Genomic DNA, 14,063 nt, shown 5'->3' with positions numbered 1-14,063 from the left:
ACGTGTGTTACATTTTCCATTTATTTTTAAATCTAAAATAACTGTGGTTTTTCTAAAATGATAAATTTCACATCATATATTTTTAAAAAATTATACATTTTCCCCAAAGCAGATCTGCCGATCATCTTTAATCTTATAAATTTCAAACAAATGTACAATTCCTTTCATGACCACTAGGAGGCACTGCACACAGCTCATTAACTTTGCCACTTTCAGATCTTGAAGATTTGATTAGGAAAAATAATAGGTTAGATAAAATAACTAGGACCACACACAAAAATCTAGTTTTAAGATTAGAATTTGTTCTAAGACGTGGAAGAAACAAATAAGTTCAGGATTTGAAGGGAAAAACCAATGAATGAATATCAGAACAAATCTGAAGCCAAGTGAAACTTAAGCAATATTTAAAATATGCAAAACTTTAAAAGCCTGTATATGAATACTTGAAACTTTTTAAAATGACTTGTCATTTGCTATACAAGAATGCACTAAAACTTTTGGTTTGTCTTTTTTTTTCTCTCCAAGTCAAACTTTCCTCAGCTGATGTTTGACGATATCAAATTTCTTAGGTTTGAAAAGTTAAACATTAACGGACCATAAAACAATAAGAGTGAGCATTGAGATGAAGGCACAGTTTGTAAAACTCATTTGGCTTTATTGTTTGCACCGTGCATTCTGTAGATGTTTTCTTGAAAGTTTTACAGAGACTGTACTGCAACTGTGACCGACCCAAACAGGGTTCAGGGGTGGGTAACCCAGCAGCTAGAACCATGACCTTTCAACTTGTTTGCTGACATACTGTGTAATATAGAGTTCTGCATATATGTGGGGACATACAAAGGGACTCTAATCATTTAAAAAAAAAAAACACACACAAATAAAGTGGTGCAAAATGATGTAGATTGATTCTGGAAAACTCCAGAATTAGTAATTCAATCAGTCTGAAGGTGTGGTGTGGGGGGTTTGTTAGCTACTAATAAAAAGGTTGCAGAATGGAGCTGGAAAACAGGGCAACATAAACATGTTTATAGTTGTGTGGATTTTTTTTAATACAGCAGTGCAGGAGTTAGTCATCCCACTTCATAGTCAAAAGAAATTCTGCTCATCATCCAGCCCCATTAACATGTAATGGTTATATTAAGGAAAGGGGGGTTGGCAAGGGCAAACCAGTTAGGAAAAAGTGAAAAAAAAAAAACAAACAAAAAAAACTATTTACTGCAGAAGTGTGAAGCAATCTTCTCTGTACAGTAGCTTTGACAAGCTGCAGTTCTACCAGTTCTGCTGAAAGACAATCCGTCAACACAGACACGTCGGACTGATCTAGAACCATCATCCCGTCTCTTTGCCTCCGCTCTAACTGGGGCGTCGGCCATTGTTGCGTCTCGCTGCCTGCTCTCTCCTGGCCAAATAAATAGAAAAACCACAGAAAGACAGATGGGAGAAAGAGAGAAGAACCGGCTGCGTTAAAAGCTTGGCGGCGACATTACGACGGTGGTAGTGTTGTATCCGTGGGGGCCGAGGGTTCTGTGGCGTCGGCCTCTGTGGTGGCGATGGCGGCCGGGACGGTTGCGGGCATCGCCGTGACCGTGACAGAGGCGGCGGGGGCGGCGACGCTAGAGGGGGGCACGAAGGGCAGAGGGGGGTTGGGGAGCAGCGGAGGGAACTGACCCAGACCTGGTAGGGACAGGGGGGGCAGCTGAGCCAGAGGGGGCACTGTCAAAGATATTTTTTAAAATAACTTTAATTAGTTCAGATTTGTTTAGAATTAAAATAATTTAATTAAAAAAAAAGAGAGACCAAACAGAGAGCCTGGTTTTTCCTGTAAACTCACCTGTCGTTCCTGCGGCTGTAGGTATGGAGCTGGAGGTTGCCAGGGAGACGGCGCTGAGGTCTGGGAGCGGCAGGTTCAGGTTGGGGAGGTTGGGGAGTGGAGGCAGCCCTCCTGGGAGAGGCATGAGACCTGAAGACGGATACATCACATTCCTCCGTTACTCACACTGGCTGGGTTTACATTACAAATGTGCATAAATCTTTGTCAATATTCTGTTAATATCACAAAAAGATAACTTCACAATTGTGATGTTTCATCCAAGCAAATTAAAATCACTCGAGTCAACGACTAGTCGTTAAAAATCATTGGCAGCGACACAAACTACTTCCTGTCATTGTCGTCTTCATGGTTTTTGCCAGTAGTAACATCCGGCTGTTGATCACCCGATTTGTGTGATGCGCAAAAAAAAAAAAAAAAAAAAAAAATTTCCCCCCATCAGTTTTGCAAAATACATCTATTTTATTACGGCCTAAAACCCAACTCATCCTAGTGCAGAAACTTTGAAAACCGTGAGCTTTTTCTAAATTGGTGTTTCAGATAAACAAATTTGCTTTCGATCATCTTACCTGGTAGCGTTGTGGCTGGGCTAAAACCGGCGGCAGCAGGATTCAGTGGAGGGAGGGGAGAGAAGGAGGAGCTGGAGGTGGAGGGGAGGAGAGGGACTGTGGGCAAGCCTGGAGGAAGAGAGGAACACGGAATATCAGGAACCAAAATGCAGAGTGGACCAAATACCCAGCTGGCTAAGTGAAAACAAAGACGATACCCGTCTGCAGCTCACTGGGCATGGTGGGCGGAGCAGAGCTGATGGACAGGCCGGATGAGACGACAGGCGTGGAGGAAGGAGGAGTTACAGCAGAGAGCTGGACCTAAGCAGGAAATGGAGGAAAGTCAGATTTATTTGAATAGCACATTTGTAAGATGGGTTTTTTAGGGCAGTTGGAGACAGAAAAAAAAAAAGGGGGAGAATAAATTTCCATCAAAAACTTGGAAATTTTGAGATCTCAGAAACTTTCTAGAAAAAGTCAGAAGCATTGCTATGAAAAGAAAAGTCCAATTCAATTAAAATTGGAAAATTTCTGACTTCCAAAAGTCAAAAATTTTCAGCTTTTCAAACTCAGAAATGTCCTTGTTTTTCTAGAAAATTCCTGAAGTTAATCTCAAAATTCAGAGTTTTTTGGGAGAAATGTCCTCTTCCCCCCTCCCCCATGCCCCGTCTATAACGACCCTAACAGGTCATTGTAGATTTGAGAAACAAGCAAACATTTAATTTCGTCAAATACCATCATTGAAATCGTCACTCAAATATACAACAAATATATTCATCAATGTTCCAGTTGTCATGAATCAAAGGCCACAGGTGAGAATTTAGCCTTGACTGAAAGGAAGTCGGGGTTTTGGCATCTTTGCAGTTTGTTCCAGATTTGTGGGGCACAGTTAAGGAAAAGATTCATCAGGAAAACAGAAAATGTCCCTCAAATTCACAATAAATGTCGGATTTTTTTATTAGTACTGGAGTCTGTTTCAGTATTCTTTCTCCCTGCAGTTCACTAAAAATAGGTGATTTTTTTAAGCTACAGTCCATTTCAGAAGTACTCAAATCTCTTAAACATTGAACATTACCACCAACTTCTATCCATCTTACTGGAACAGTATTCAACGTCAATGTCTGGTTGTCACAGAAAAAAGCTCAAGTGGGACGAATACTTTTGGAAAACCGTTCATATTCAATCAGCTGTGTGGCTATTCTGAGTTGCTGCCTGTAAGAACTGAACCATATGAGAACCGTTCTCACCTCTGTGAATCCGTCTTTCAGGGGACTGACCGACTCTGTAGAAGAGTTTGCAGGGAAGCTGATCTTCTTCCCTTCCTCAAAAGGACGGGTGGGAATCCTGTGGAGGTATCCGTAGCCGATCCCGCATCCAAGGCTAGAGAGATCGGGGAAAACGAAGTCAAGGTAGACTGAGATCTTAACAGGAAGTGGAACGTTGAGGTGACTTTGTGTGTGTTTTGTACCTGCCCTCGCCTCCCCAGGAACCGTTGGGCGTTATGACCACCTCCCTGCAGTTGTCTGTGTCTGTGTTGTAGACGTAGAGCTTCAGGCCCTTTCCCTCGTGGCTCTCTATCAGAGAGAACAGGTCCTCTGACTAAAGATGGCCATGGAAACACAAAGATATCAGACGAAGCGTAAAAACAGAAGCAAAGGTCAACCAATGGCTACGAGAACTTTAAGAACCGACAGCCAACCTCATTCATGACAGTGTCGGCTCCGATAATGTAGTCGGTGTGCGGCCGCAGGCCGGCGAGGGCCGCCGGGGAGTTGGGCTCCACTTCCTGTTTCAGACAGTAAGACCACTTTGTTGGATTGCATCGGCTCGGACGATGATACGCACCCGGGTGTTTCCGCGGCTACCTACCAAGACGTGCCACACGTTCTCGTTGGCCCCTTCGAAGCTGCAGAAGCGGATGGACACCCCGAGCAAACCCTGGCCTCCCCACAGGTTGCTGGGAGTCACCGTGGTCTCCCGCAGCTCCAGGGTCTTTGACGAGTACACCAGCATCTTTACTGGTTTCTCCACATTGGCTTTGAGCAAGTCCTTCAAGGTGTCGTTGTCTTTGTTCTGGAGGGAAATGAGACGAAGGTGAAGGAAGGTAGACAAATGAGTGAATGAGACTTTCACGGGGAGAACATCCTAAGTTTTGGAGACAAAAAAGGGGTAAACTAGACAAACATTTAATGTAACATTGGGTATAAAACTATAAATGTGCTATTGGTGTGAACATAACGCGACTAAAAGAACTAAACTACCGAGAAAGACATTCAATACGACTTGACGCGGAGCGCTCCTTCTCGCCCATTTCTTAGTCCTGGTTCTCTTCACAGACTGCTTCCATGCGTTTTATTACATCTGAAAGTAACTGAGACTCACGCAGTTTAACTACATGCACCGTGTTTGCATGCGTTTTATTGTGTCTTGCAAGCTCATGTGAACTAAACACCTGTAAGAGCGTATGACATATGAAAATAAAGACTACTGCTACACCTCAGCTGCAGCAGCAGCACACAAATAAACATATTTGAAGGAGGAATTTGATTGTAAGTATGCACAAAACATCCTCAAAAGAAATCTGACCACTTGCCTTTTGTGCCAGAGGCAGATTGTTTTTGAACGGCGGTTTTCTTTAAATTTACAACAGCAAACCAGCTAGGAAAAAAAATGACCATAATACACCGAGCTACAAGTAAAACGCTGTAACAAATGCAAATAGCACAGAGAAATCTCCCTATTGAATTTTGAGTTTATCATGACTGAAAATTTGTTCTGCAGGACGCGATGAGTTCAGCTTCTTACCAATCTGTTGTTGTTGATGGAGACGATGAAGTCAAAGAAAGGCTCCAGTCCTGCCCGATGACCTGGTGAGTTCTCCTGAACCTGTGGCGAACATGACGGACAAACTTAGAGTCTGGATGAACCGCAACTCACACACTTTAAAAAAAAAAAAAAGGAACAAATCCTTTAGTTTTGTCAGATCAAAATTGACGAAAAACAAGTCTGTCAAGTGGGACTTTCGTTTAGAGGCCAAGCTCTTAAATTGTTGTTGTGAATGTTTATGAAGTATGCGACAAGTTATTGGCTGTCCTTCTGTTTGGGCTAATCCAACTCAAGAGTGTCCATAACTCAATTTTAATGAGCTAAATTGAGGTGCACGGCTTTAACTGCGAAGTTATGTTTCACATTTGGCGAAAGACTAAAAGTCCACGGAGCTAAGAATGCAACGTCCGATAATGGATGCAGACTCAAACGCAGCTGTCATTCCTCTCCGGAGCTTTAGCTGCCTCCAGCCCTGCTGATGCCCAGTTTCCGGCTGGAATACCTACTAAAGATTACCTGGAGACATCCAAATGAACGCTCCAGACCACACCAGACACTTACACGACTCTAAAACACACGGCAATCCCTTAACATGATATTGTGTTTTCCAAACGGAGGCCGCAGAGACGGACCCCGGCCTCTCATCAGTACTCCAAGCCAGAAACTCTCTCCCTTCTACCCGGATGCTAAGCTAACAGCTAGCAGGCTATAGGTGATTCAAACTCACCCGGAGGACGTGGTAACCCTCTGAGCCTCCACCTGGTATCTCCACGCTCTGAGATGCTCCCATGCTTTGTGTTTTAGGGGCTTTACGGGGATCTTCTAACGGACAGTTCCCCGGCGGAGGTAAGAAACCTAAACACTTCCACACACCGGGTACACGTCGCCAAATCACTAGCCTTGTAATGCGCAGGCGCTGTTACGTGGCAGGAAATAACGCCCTTTTCTGAAAATTTCAAATATGTTCATAGTTAAAATAAAATCGGAAATAAGTTTTAAAAAGCGCCTTGGAGAAATCTGTGAGTATGGAAAAGTGGACTGTAAATGAGGTCATTTTATTTAGTAAATTAATTTTATGTCAATTTTCAAATGGCAACTGTGACTTTTGTAAATTACAGAAAATATAATACATAAAATCTTACATATATTATTTTTTTGAAATGTGTATTTATTTTATAGCTCCTCAATGAACGTAAACTAAACAGTTCTGTCTGTTTGAAGACCAAAAACAATATATTTTTTGCTGTCAAGCTATTTCTAAAGTTTGCTTTAGATAAGCAGTGTCGAAACTTGGGCCAAAATGGTTACCTCGAAAGTATTCATATGTCACAAAATATACTCATAAAAATAACTGTGACTTTTTTAATCTTTTAATTGTTTTATTGAAGTGTTCAACAATAAACTAAGCTAGTAATATTTTAATTAAAGAAATAAATTAGGCTGGATTAGTTAGAAAAGGAGGTGTAAATTCTTCTAGATCCAGAACTTAGCCTTACCAATTATGGACTTTTGAAGCTAACTGTGTGAGTATGACTCACAAATGTTGGTTGAGACATAATTCCTCTCACACTAATGATAATGTTAGATTTGTTTTGATAACTCTCTGGTGGATGAAGTGTGAATTACACTTGGTTCAGTAAAACAGACGTGTACATTTGGGCAGACTGCAATTTTTTATTTACTGAATTTTGCTGATAAATTCATCAAATAATCTTTATCCCAAGCCATGTTGTGCAATAGAAAAGTGTGTTTAGGCTTACTAGTGTCTTCTGTACATGATGTAAGTAGACAACACGTGAGCAAAGCTCTGTGCTTGTGTTTTTGATTATGCAAAATGGAATAAATGTAATATAATGTACTTTTTACTTAAACACTGGATAAAAGCTCCTGAGACAGAGTTGTAAAAGTATGTTTAAGTATTTAAATGTATTTGAAACACTGCAAGATAAACAGAAAAAACATTACTTTAAAAATATATGTTGAAATTGAATTTCTTACACTGATTTCACGTTGCAAAATAGGCGCTAGGAGAGTCATGGGACTGTGCAGCAACAGATATTTAGCTGTATTTGAAAACACTGTAATGATGAAAAAGGAACAGCTGGTCAAAAACATCTTTTGACGAGGCCTGTCACGATAACAAATTTAGCTGAGCGATTAATTGTCTCAAAAATTATTGCGATAAACGATAATATTGTTTGATGACCATTTTAAACTGATGTAATGGTAATGACATGATAGTGCAAGCACATCCTGCCAAAAATAAAGACACTTTATTTTCAAAACAACATTGAACACTGGAACTGGTAAACGAAATAAACAAAACAACCAAAAACAAAATGGACTCTCAGTCCCTGTTAAAAAAAATGCACTGGAATAAAAACTAAACACAACATAAAACCAAAGTGGAAATAAAATTCAACCAAAAGAGTATAGATTATGAAGTCTGTATACTATATTGCCCTTCAATAATCATTAGATTTAGATAGATAGAGAAGATTGATATATCTGATTACCTGATGCAATGGTTCACTTCTGCCTTACTCAGTGGAGAGCACCAGAGTTGAGACTTTTTTCATCAATAGAAAGAAAAAAAGGCAGGAAGAAACGATAAAGCTGATAAATTAAAACGAGGTCGATCATTTTCATTTATTATGCGATTTATTGTTTATCGCCACGGGCCTACTTTTGACTCAATTTCAATCTTGTTTGAGGAAAAGAAGCATCAATAAAATATTCAGCATGCTGAGATGACAACTGCTAGATGGTGCCATTGGGCTTTTAATGTCACCTTTGAGTGCAGCTGTACCTTATATTTGTGTGCAGGCTTTAATTTTTTGGGTTGCTGTTCAACAAAAGAAGTGCTGCTTATTCCGTAAGCACACGAGCTGGTTTTAAATCTCTCTCCTTAGAAACTGACATATATTCCCTCTTAAGATTAACATTGTTGTCTGAAAATAACTTTAGACAACATTTTATTACAAAGCAAAGAAAAGCAACACTAAGAAAAACATAACATCTACTAAACAAGGACATGAACAGCAAACCAAAATTGCACAGATGAAACAAATGAGGATGAATAAGAAAACCAAAACCCCGGTACAAGAACAGTGAAATAGCTCATCATCAGGACTAAAGAATAAACTGTGAAACTAGACATGGACTGGCATGGCAAAACCTGATGAGCAACGGAGTTTTTAAGGCAAGGAGTTTCAAAAACCATTTTTTCCTGGTAAGAAAGTTATCCTGAATAATTCGTGTTGTGTTTAGTCAATTCTAGTTTTAAGTCTTTTCATATTGTGGCAATATGAAAAGACTTAAAACTAAAAAAGTCTTTTCATATTCAAAGAAAAGACTCAGTCACTATTGTTGCATATGACACATATTCACTACCCTGTACTTATTATTTGGGTAATTTTATTACGAAGTATCGCTACTCTTACTTGAGTGAAGTTTCTGGATTCTCAAAACCAAACATGTTTTAACCAAAAATTCACCAGACAGACACACACCTGCAGTTTTTGTTGAAATTTCATAAGTTTTATATTGAAGGAAACTGGTTTGGAAAATAGCTAATGTTATGTTTTTTGTTACTTGTATGAATTACTGTCATTTTGGTCAAGATGCAAGAAACATCCAGGATACACTGTCAAGTGTTGAACCTCCTGGTTCTGCTCTAGACTGGTCCACACAGTCCAACAATAGTGACTGACCCTGCTGTTTCTTCTAGCAGCCCTGTGAGAGCAACTCGCTGTGGAAAACCTGGTAGAAGGCCAAGACGTTACATGGACTCAACTTGATTTTACACATTTTGTTAAAAAAAAGAAGAAAAAAAATGCAGAAAGGGAGATGTGATGTATATTGAAAAACATTGTAATCATTTGGTGCTGCCAGTAGGTGGCACTGTGATGTGCCACCTACTGGCATATCAAACGATCCTGTTTTAGCTTAGGATCCACATGCACTGCACTTAGTGATTATGGTGGGGTGCTATCTGTGTCACCCCATCAGGGGGGCTGTTAGAATAAATAATTCAGTGTTTTCCTCTATCTCTTTTAGCTGCTTGCATGTTCATGTATACACACACAAGGATAAAGGAAATGACACATTAGGGAACGCCCTCTTTAGGGCGTGGCTTAGATAAAACCCTACAAAAGGAATCAGAAACTGTTGTTAGACACTATTTTGATGTGTTGTCCCATAAAAAAAAACATGGGAATGGGAATGCATTTTGGTCGTAATAAATGGGATTGATGATTTCAACTCACAAACTCTTCTGGAACCTAATTTCTTTAGAGATATCATAATTTTTATACATTAATTTCCTTCTCAAGGTACAGAGGAAGAAAATTAATGTCAGCGTTATTGTAGTGTTGTTATCTTGAGAAATAATGAACTTTGGTTAAATATAAAACATACTTTAATCAGTTATTGTTAATATGTGAATGCCACCGGTCTTAAATGTTATGGTTATGTCAGCGTGCAGCCGTGTGAGTGTGAGCAGATAAAACAGATAGAGAAAAGACCTTTTGTCAATAACGGTGTTCCTTATGAATTTCTTGTAACATTTCTTGTCTATAAAATGACAAGATTCATAGTTTCATTTATGAAGGGCATTTTAGTTCCATTAGTCTTTTTGTTTTTAACAATGTAACATCAGGGCTTTTTTCTATTTTTGTATATGTGTCCTTAACTTGATCTTTGTTAGCACATTAGCTCCACTTTACACCAAACTAACTTTTAGCCACATAAAACACATGTTCTTTTTTTTCTCCGATTAGCAGATGAATAGTCCCCAGGAGGGGGACTATTCAAAAACTCCGTTGCTCATCAGATTTTGCCATGCCAGTGGTCAGAAGTCAGAGGCAGGATGGTAGGAAAGAGACATTAACACAGTTTGATCTGGAGATGACCAGGTTTTCTGTGTGTTCATTATAATTTAACATTTTCTGCAGGTATAACGTAGCAATATCAAAAGTTCATCCACTGACTGCTAAACAGCAGAATCAGGTAATCCGACAGCCTCCTGTGATCTATTCTTCTGGCCAGTACCACGACATCATGTTGCTGAGGCTTCGGAGACCAGTAACAGACATCCCACCTGTTCAGCTACCAAATTGCAACAATCGTCTCAAAGTGTAAGTCTTTCTCTGATCAAAATCATGACTTCAGGTTTTCTGTCTCCACTCCTCCAGTCCTGCTGCCTCTGCTTCAGCACACCTGAGTCAGGTAATCAGGCCACCAGCAGAACCAGAACCCGTTTAGCTCAGGTGTGTTGGACCAGAGACGCATGTAAAGGACGGCGGAAGTCGTCACTGAGGACTGGAGGTGGACACTCCTGTGTCTGTGGATGAAGTCCTTCATGGATTTATCTTCTGTTCTTTCAATGTGCTTGTTAACAATTAATTTTCCACATTGTTATCTTGTATTTTTACATTTTATTCTTATTGTGTTTCAGAGGCGATACAGTTCAGCTGGCAGGAGAGGGAGGAACGACAACCGGCCCCAATAATCTGCGAAGTGAGAGAAATCTTGAAGTTATGAGAATAAAATCTTTGTTTCTGTAAGAGTGAATAACATGTCTATGATTCTCATGTTTCTCTACAGTACCCATGCCTCCTGGTTCATCCCGTCTTCAGTGTGTCGACATGAACGTTGTTGCTGTCTCCCAGATTAAGCCGGGAAGTGGGCATGTATTTCATATTCAAGCACCGAACAAGGATATAAGTTTTGTAAGATTGTTTCTTCATTGTCTCTCTAAGGTGATTAAACAAATTTTCTGTTTTACAACATAAATCAATATATTGATATACATTTTTCTACAGGCTGACTCTGGTTCAGGAGTGATCTTCAACAACATGATTTATGGTGTCATTTCTCAAGCTCCACTAACCTATGCATTTCTGGGTCCTATTGTTGTCATGGAAGTGTGTGAATACATGGATTGGATAAAACAAACAATTGTGCTTAAATAAAACAATCATGAAATAAAATTCTCATCAAACTTCCTCTCAGATATAATTTCATATCTGAGTTTGTTCTACAGGTTTGTAGAATTTGGATGAATGAATAGTTTTGGTTTTTCTCATCTGACCTTGACCTCCTAATGGAGCTTCCTCAGTAAATGAATGAAAAAGAATCATTTCCTGGCTGATTGTCTTTACATTCATGGCTCAGTTTGATCAGTTAATATTTTCCCTGAACTGGGTCTAAAAACATGACATGAGTTCTGAGTAACATGAAGAGGAACACCAGAAGCAATGTATTTATTCAGTTTTGTCTTTCTTTTACAGCAGAAATGAACATGCAGCATCTAAACTCTGCAGCTCTGGAGATACTATTTATGATTTAGTTCTAGAGAACTTTAGACTCCAACAAAACCAAAGAGCTGTACACAAAAATAATGAAACAGAAGTCACATGATACAACAATTAACATAATAAAATCCTAATAACTTAAAAATTAATAACAAAACAATACATTTTTAATAAGAAAACATGAAATAACATTCAAAAATGAAAAACAATTTAAAAGTCAAAATTTGGAAAGAAAGAGAAGTTTTAAGAAAAATATTTAAAAACAGATCAAACTAATTAATGGTAGCTTCCACAAATTTAGCATAAAAAAAAGAAGCTTTTTTTCATTGTATGTAGAAAGCTACATGGTGAACACAGTTTTACTATTGCGATATTGTAAAGTGTTGTGACCAGCAGGGGGAGATCTTTTTAAAAGTTATGTCCAAGACGGATCCGAACACTATGGAAGCCCATTTCTGACACTCTGTTAAAAAAAAAGTAAATAAATTATCTCATTATAATGAAATAATTTCTGATATTTTTTAATAGAATGGCGGAAATGGGCTTCCATAGGTGTCAGGTTACATTGTGTTGCATTCAATGTTATCGGAAAAAAGAGATTCCAGCGCTTAATGTCCGATTTGCCATAACTATTTATTGAATTCATAGTCGCCAGCTGGGGTGGCAAGGCTCTCATTTGGGGTGGTAACCCATGCCACCCCAGTAGATCCCCCTCCCCCCCCCCCCCCCCCCTTAACGTAAACAACCTGGATGACAGACAAATTCTGGGATTTATTACGAGTATCTGCTTATTTCCAAGCCCAAATGAGTACCTTCACGTTCAAAAACGAGCGCCAAAAATCGCAACTCGCGACTCAACCTCCAACCGTTTGTGTTGGGGACCAACACAAACGGTTGGACCCCATTTGTGTTTACAAATGGGGTCCAACCGACCCCACACCCGTAAAACTTGTATCATTTGCCATAGTCCTCCGCGTTTGCCTCAGTCCTTGCACGCACAAGGGTTAAATTTGCAAGCGATTTTAGAAACGAAACAAGCCCAAAGCTGCTTATAAAAATCGGACTTGGCGACAGAATCTCAAAATAGTTCCTGTTTTTCCAGCAACAAAATGCGCATCTCTCTCCTCGCTCCAATGTTTACATTTCTGTCGCTGCTGATACTGTCGCATAGAAACGGCAGTCGCTCCCCAAGACGCTTAGAGTAAATAAAATTACATTATTATTAATTTAATTTAAAAATAAATTAAATTATTTTTAAATAATTTAAAAATAATTAAAATTTTTAAATAATTTAAAAATTAAAAAAATTGAAAAAAATTGAAATTTAATTTTTTTAAAAAATGTTAAAATTTTAATTTTTTAAAATTAAAATTTTAATTTATTTTATTTATTTTTTTAAAATGTCTTTAAATTTCCAGTAACAGTAACGTTACTGTGCGTATGTGCGAAAATAGTAACGCACCGTAACGCAAAGTGAATTTCGTTAAGTTACTGTAGTCTGACTACTGGATTTGAAATAGCAACGCGTTACATTATTCCTGAAAAATGTGGGAGTGATGTCACTAACGTCACTGAGCACATATTTTCTGCTGATCTTTGACCTACGGATCACTTTGACCATCACAGGCATATTTGGATTATATAAAAACACTTCATCTGGGTTGAATAAACGGACATCATGGAGATGCAGGAATTAGTTTCACCAACAGAAAGAGATAAATCCCCACCAACAGACTGTGAAAACAGACTGTCAGCCTGAGAGTGTTTGTGTTTTCTCTGGCAGTCACAATAAGGGCTCATAACTTCAAACATCAGCAGGCCAACTTCGCTCTGACTCTCCCGGTTTGATCAGTCAGACCAGTCTGACCTGTTGCATGAAGCAACCAGCAGCTCTGTTCTCTGGACTCTTTTCTTTTCATAACACTTTCAGTTTAAACTCACCTGCTCAGGTGTGGCACCAGTCTGGTTCTACTGTGGCTCTTTTGCGTCTCTGTCCGTTGTTCAGACGTTCTTCTTTATTTCTTTGGACCATTTGAAAAACCTGTAAGTTTATTTATTTATTCCAACTTTAAATTTGTGTTCAGGAAATTCCCTGTTTCTTTCTGCTCTCTGATGTTTGGGGAACAGGTTCACTTCTGATTCCAGCTCAAAGTTTAATCTCTCTGCTGTTTGAAGGATAATCTATAGGATTATTAGAACACAGATGAACTGGAATGTCTTTGTTTTCTTCTCTGAACAAACTGCTTCCTTTTTTTTTTTTTTACCTTGTATCAAACTCTGGTCTCCACCATTAAAATGAAAGAAAACAGTTGTCTGCTTCTTTCTTTCAAAAATAAAATTAGATTATTGTTACAATATGTCTATTCAGTCAAATTACTAAAGAGTTCATCTTTATTAGAGCAGATAATCCACTTGTAGAGATTAATAATTGTGAAATAAAATAATTCCTGAGCTTTAACTAGAGAGTGGAAATGTTGGACTGATAGAAGTGCACCTGACACTGATATGACGCAGAGAAGAAGAGCCAATCAGAGGAGGAGCAGC

At 38.9% G+C, this 14,063-nt stretch overlaps 2 protein-coding genes across 3 annotated transcripts; one reads left to right on the top strand and one right to left on the bottom strand.

Moving 5' to 3' along the window:
- Positions 1-1,139: 1,139 nt before the first annotated feature.
- Positions 1,140-6,109, bottom strand: LOC106963121 (Golgi reassembly-stacking protein 2-like). 2 transcript variants are annotated; one of them, XM_015057857.1, is made up of 10 exons: positions 5,930-6,109; positions 5,182-5,262; positions 4,246-4,449; positions 4,076-4,162; positions 3,845-3,975; positions 3,624-3,756; positions 2,595-2,697; positions 2,398-2,505; positions 1,832-1,960; positions 1,140-1,713 (listed from the first exon to the last, which is right to left on the bottom strand). In XM_015057857.1, the coding sequence occupies exons 1-10, from the start codon at positions 5,990-5,992 to the stop codon at positions 1,484-1,486; spliced, it is 1,269 nt and encodes a 422-aa protein (XP_014913343.1). In that variant the 5' UTR covers positions 5,993-6,109; the 3' UTR covers positions 1,140-1,483. The 2 variants fall into 2 exon arrangements, with proteins under 2 accessions (XP_014913343.1, XP_014913344.1); XM_015057858.1 differs by having other exon boundaries at positions 2,610-2,697.
- Positions 6,110-9,986: 3,877 nt separating this feature from the next.
- On the top strand, positions 9,987-11,341 carry LOC106963117 (trypsin II-P29-like). The gene is made up of 5 exons (XM_015057853.1): positions 9,987-10,075; positions 10,158-10,340; positions 10,661-10,722; positions 10,810-10,934; positions 11,028-11,341. The coding sequence occupies exons 1-5, from the start codon at positions 9,987-9,989 to the stop codon at positions 11,175-11,177; spliced, it is 609 nt and encodes a 202-aa protein (XP_014913339.1). The 3' UTR covers positions 11,178-11,341.
- Positions 11,342-14,063: the final 2,722 nt, after the last annotated feature.

The sequence above is a fragment of the Poecilia latipinna genome, unplaced genomic scaffold, assembly GCF_001443285.1.
Source record: "Poecilia latipinna isolate Pla-1442-1.1 unplaced genomic scaffold, P_latipinna-1.0 Scaffold1497, whole genome shotgun sequence".
Lineage (NCBI taxonomy): Eukaryota > Metazoa > Chordata > Actinopteri > Cyprinodontiformes > Poeciliidae > Poecilia > Poecilia latipinna.
Note: the sequence above shows the minus strand (reverse complement) of the source record. Positions and strands in the feature narration are given on the sequence as shown.

Bases quoted from the DNA above. Each gene is read 5' to 3' on its own strand.
- LOC106963121 (XM_015057857.1), bottom strand. From the start codon at position 5,992: ATGGGAGCATCTCAGAGCGTGGAGATACCAGGTGGAGGCTCAGAGGGT. The intron at 3,976-4,075 runs GTTGGCTGTCGG...GGCCATCTTTAG, and splicing joins CCGACACTGTCATGAATGAG to TCAGAGGACCTGTTCTCTCT. The intron at 1,714-1,831 runs GTGAGTTTACAG...TATCTTTGACAG, and splicing joins TACAGCCGCAGGAACGACAG to TGCCCCCTCTGGCTCAGCTG.
- LOC106963117 (XM_015057853.1), top strand. From the start codon at position 9,987: ATGAATAGTCCCCAGGAGGGGGACTATTCAAAAACTCCGTTGCTCATC. The intron at 10,076-10,157 runs GTAGGAAAGAGA...CATTTTCTGCAG, and splicing joins CAGAAGTCAGAGGCAGGATG to GTATAACGTAGCAATATCAA. The intron at 10,723-10,809 runs GTGAGAGAAATC...GTTTCTCTACAG, and splicing joins CGGCCCCAATAATCTGCGAA to TACCCATGCCTCCTGGTTCA.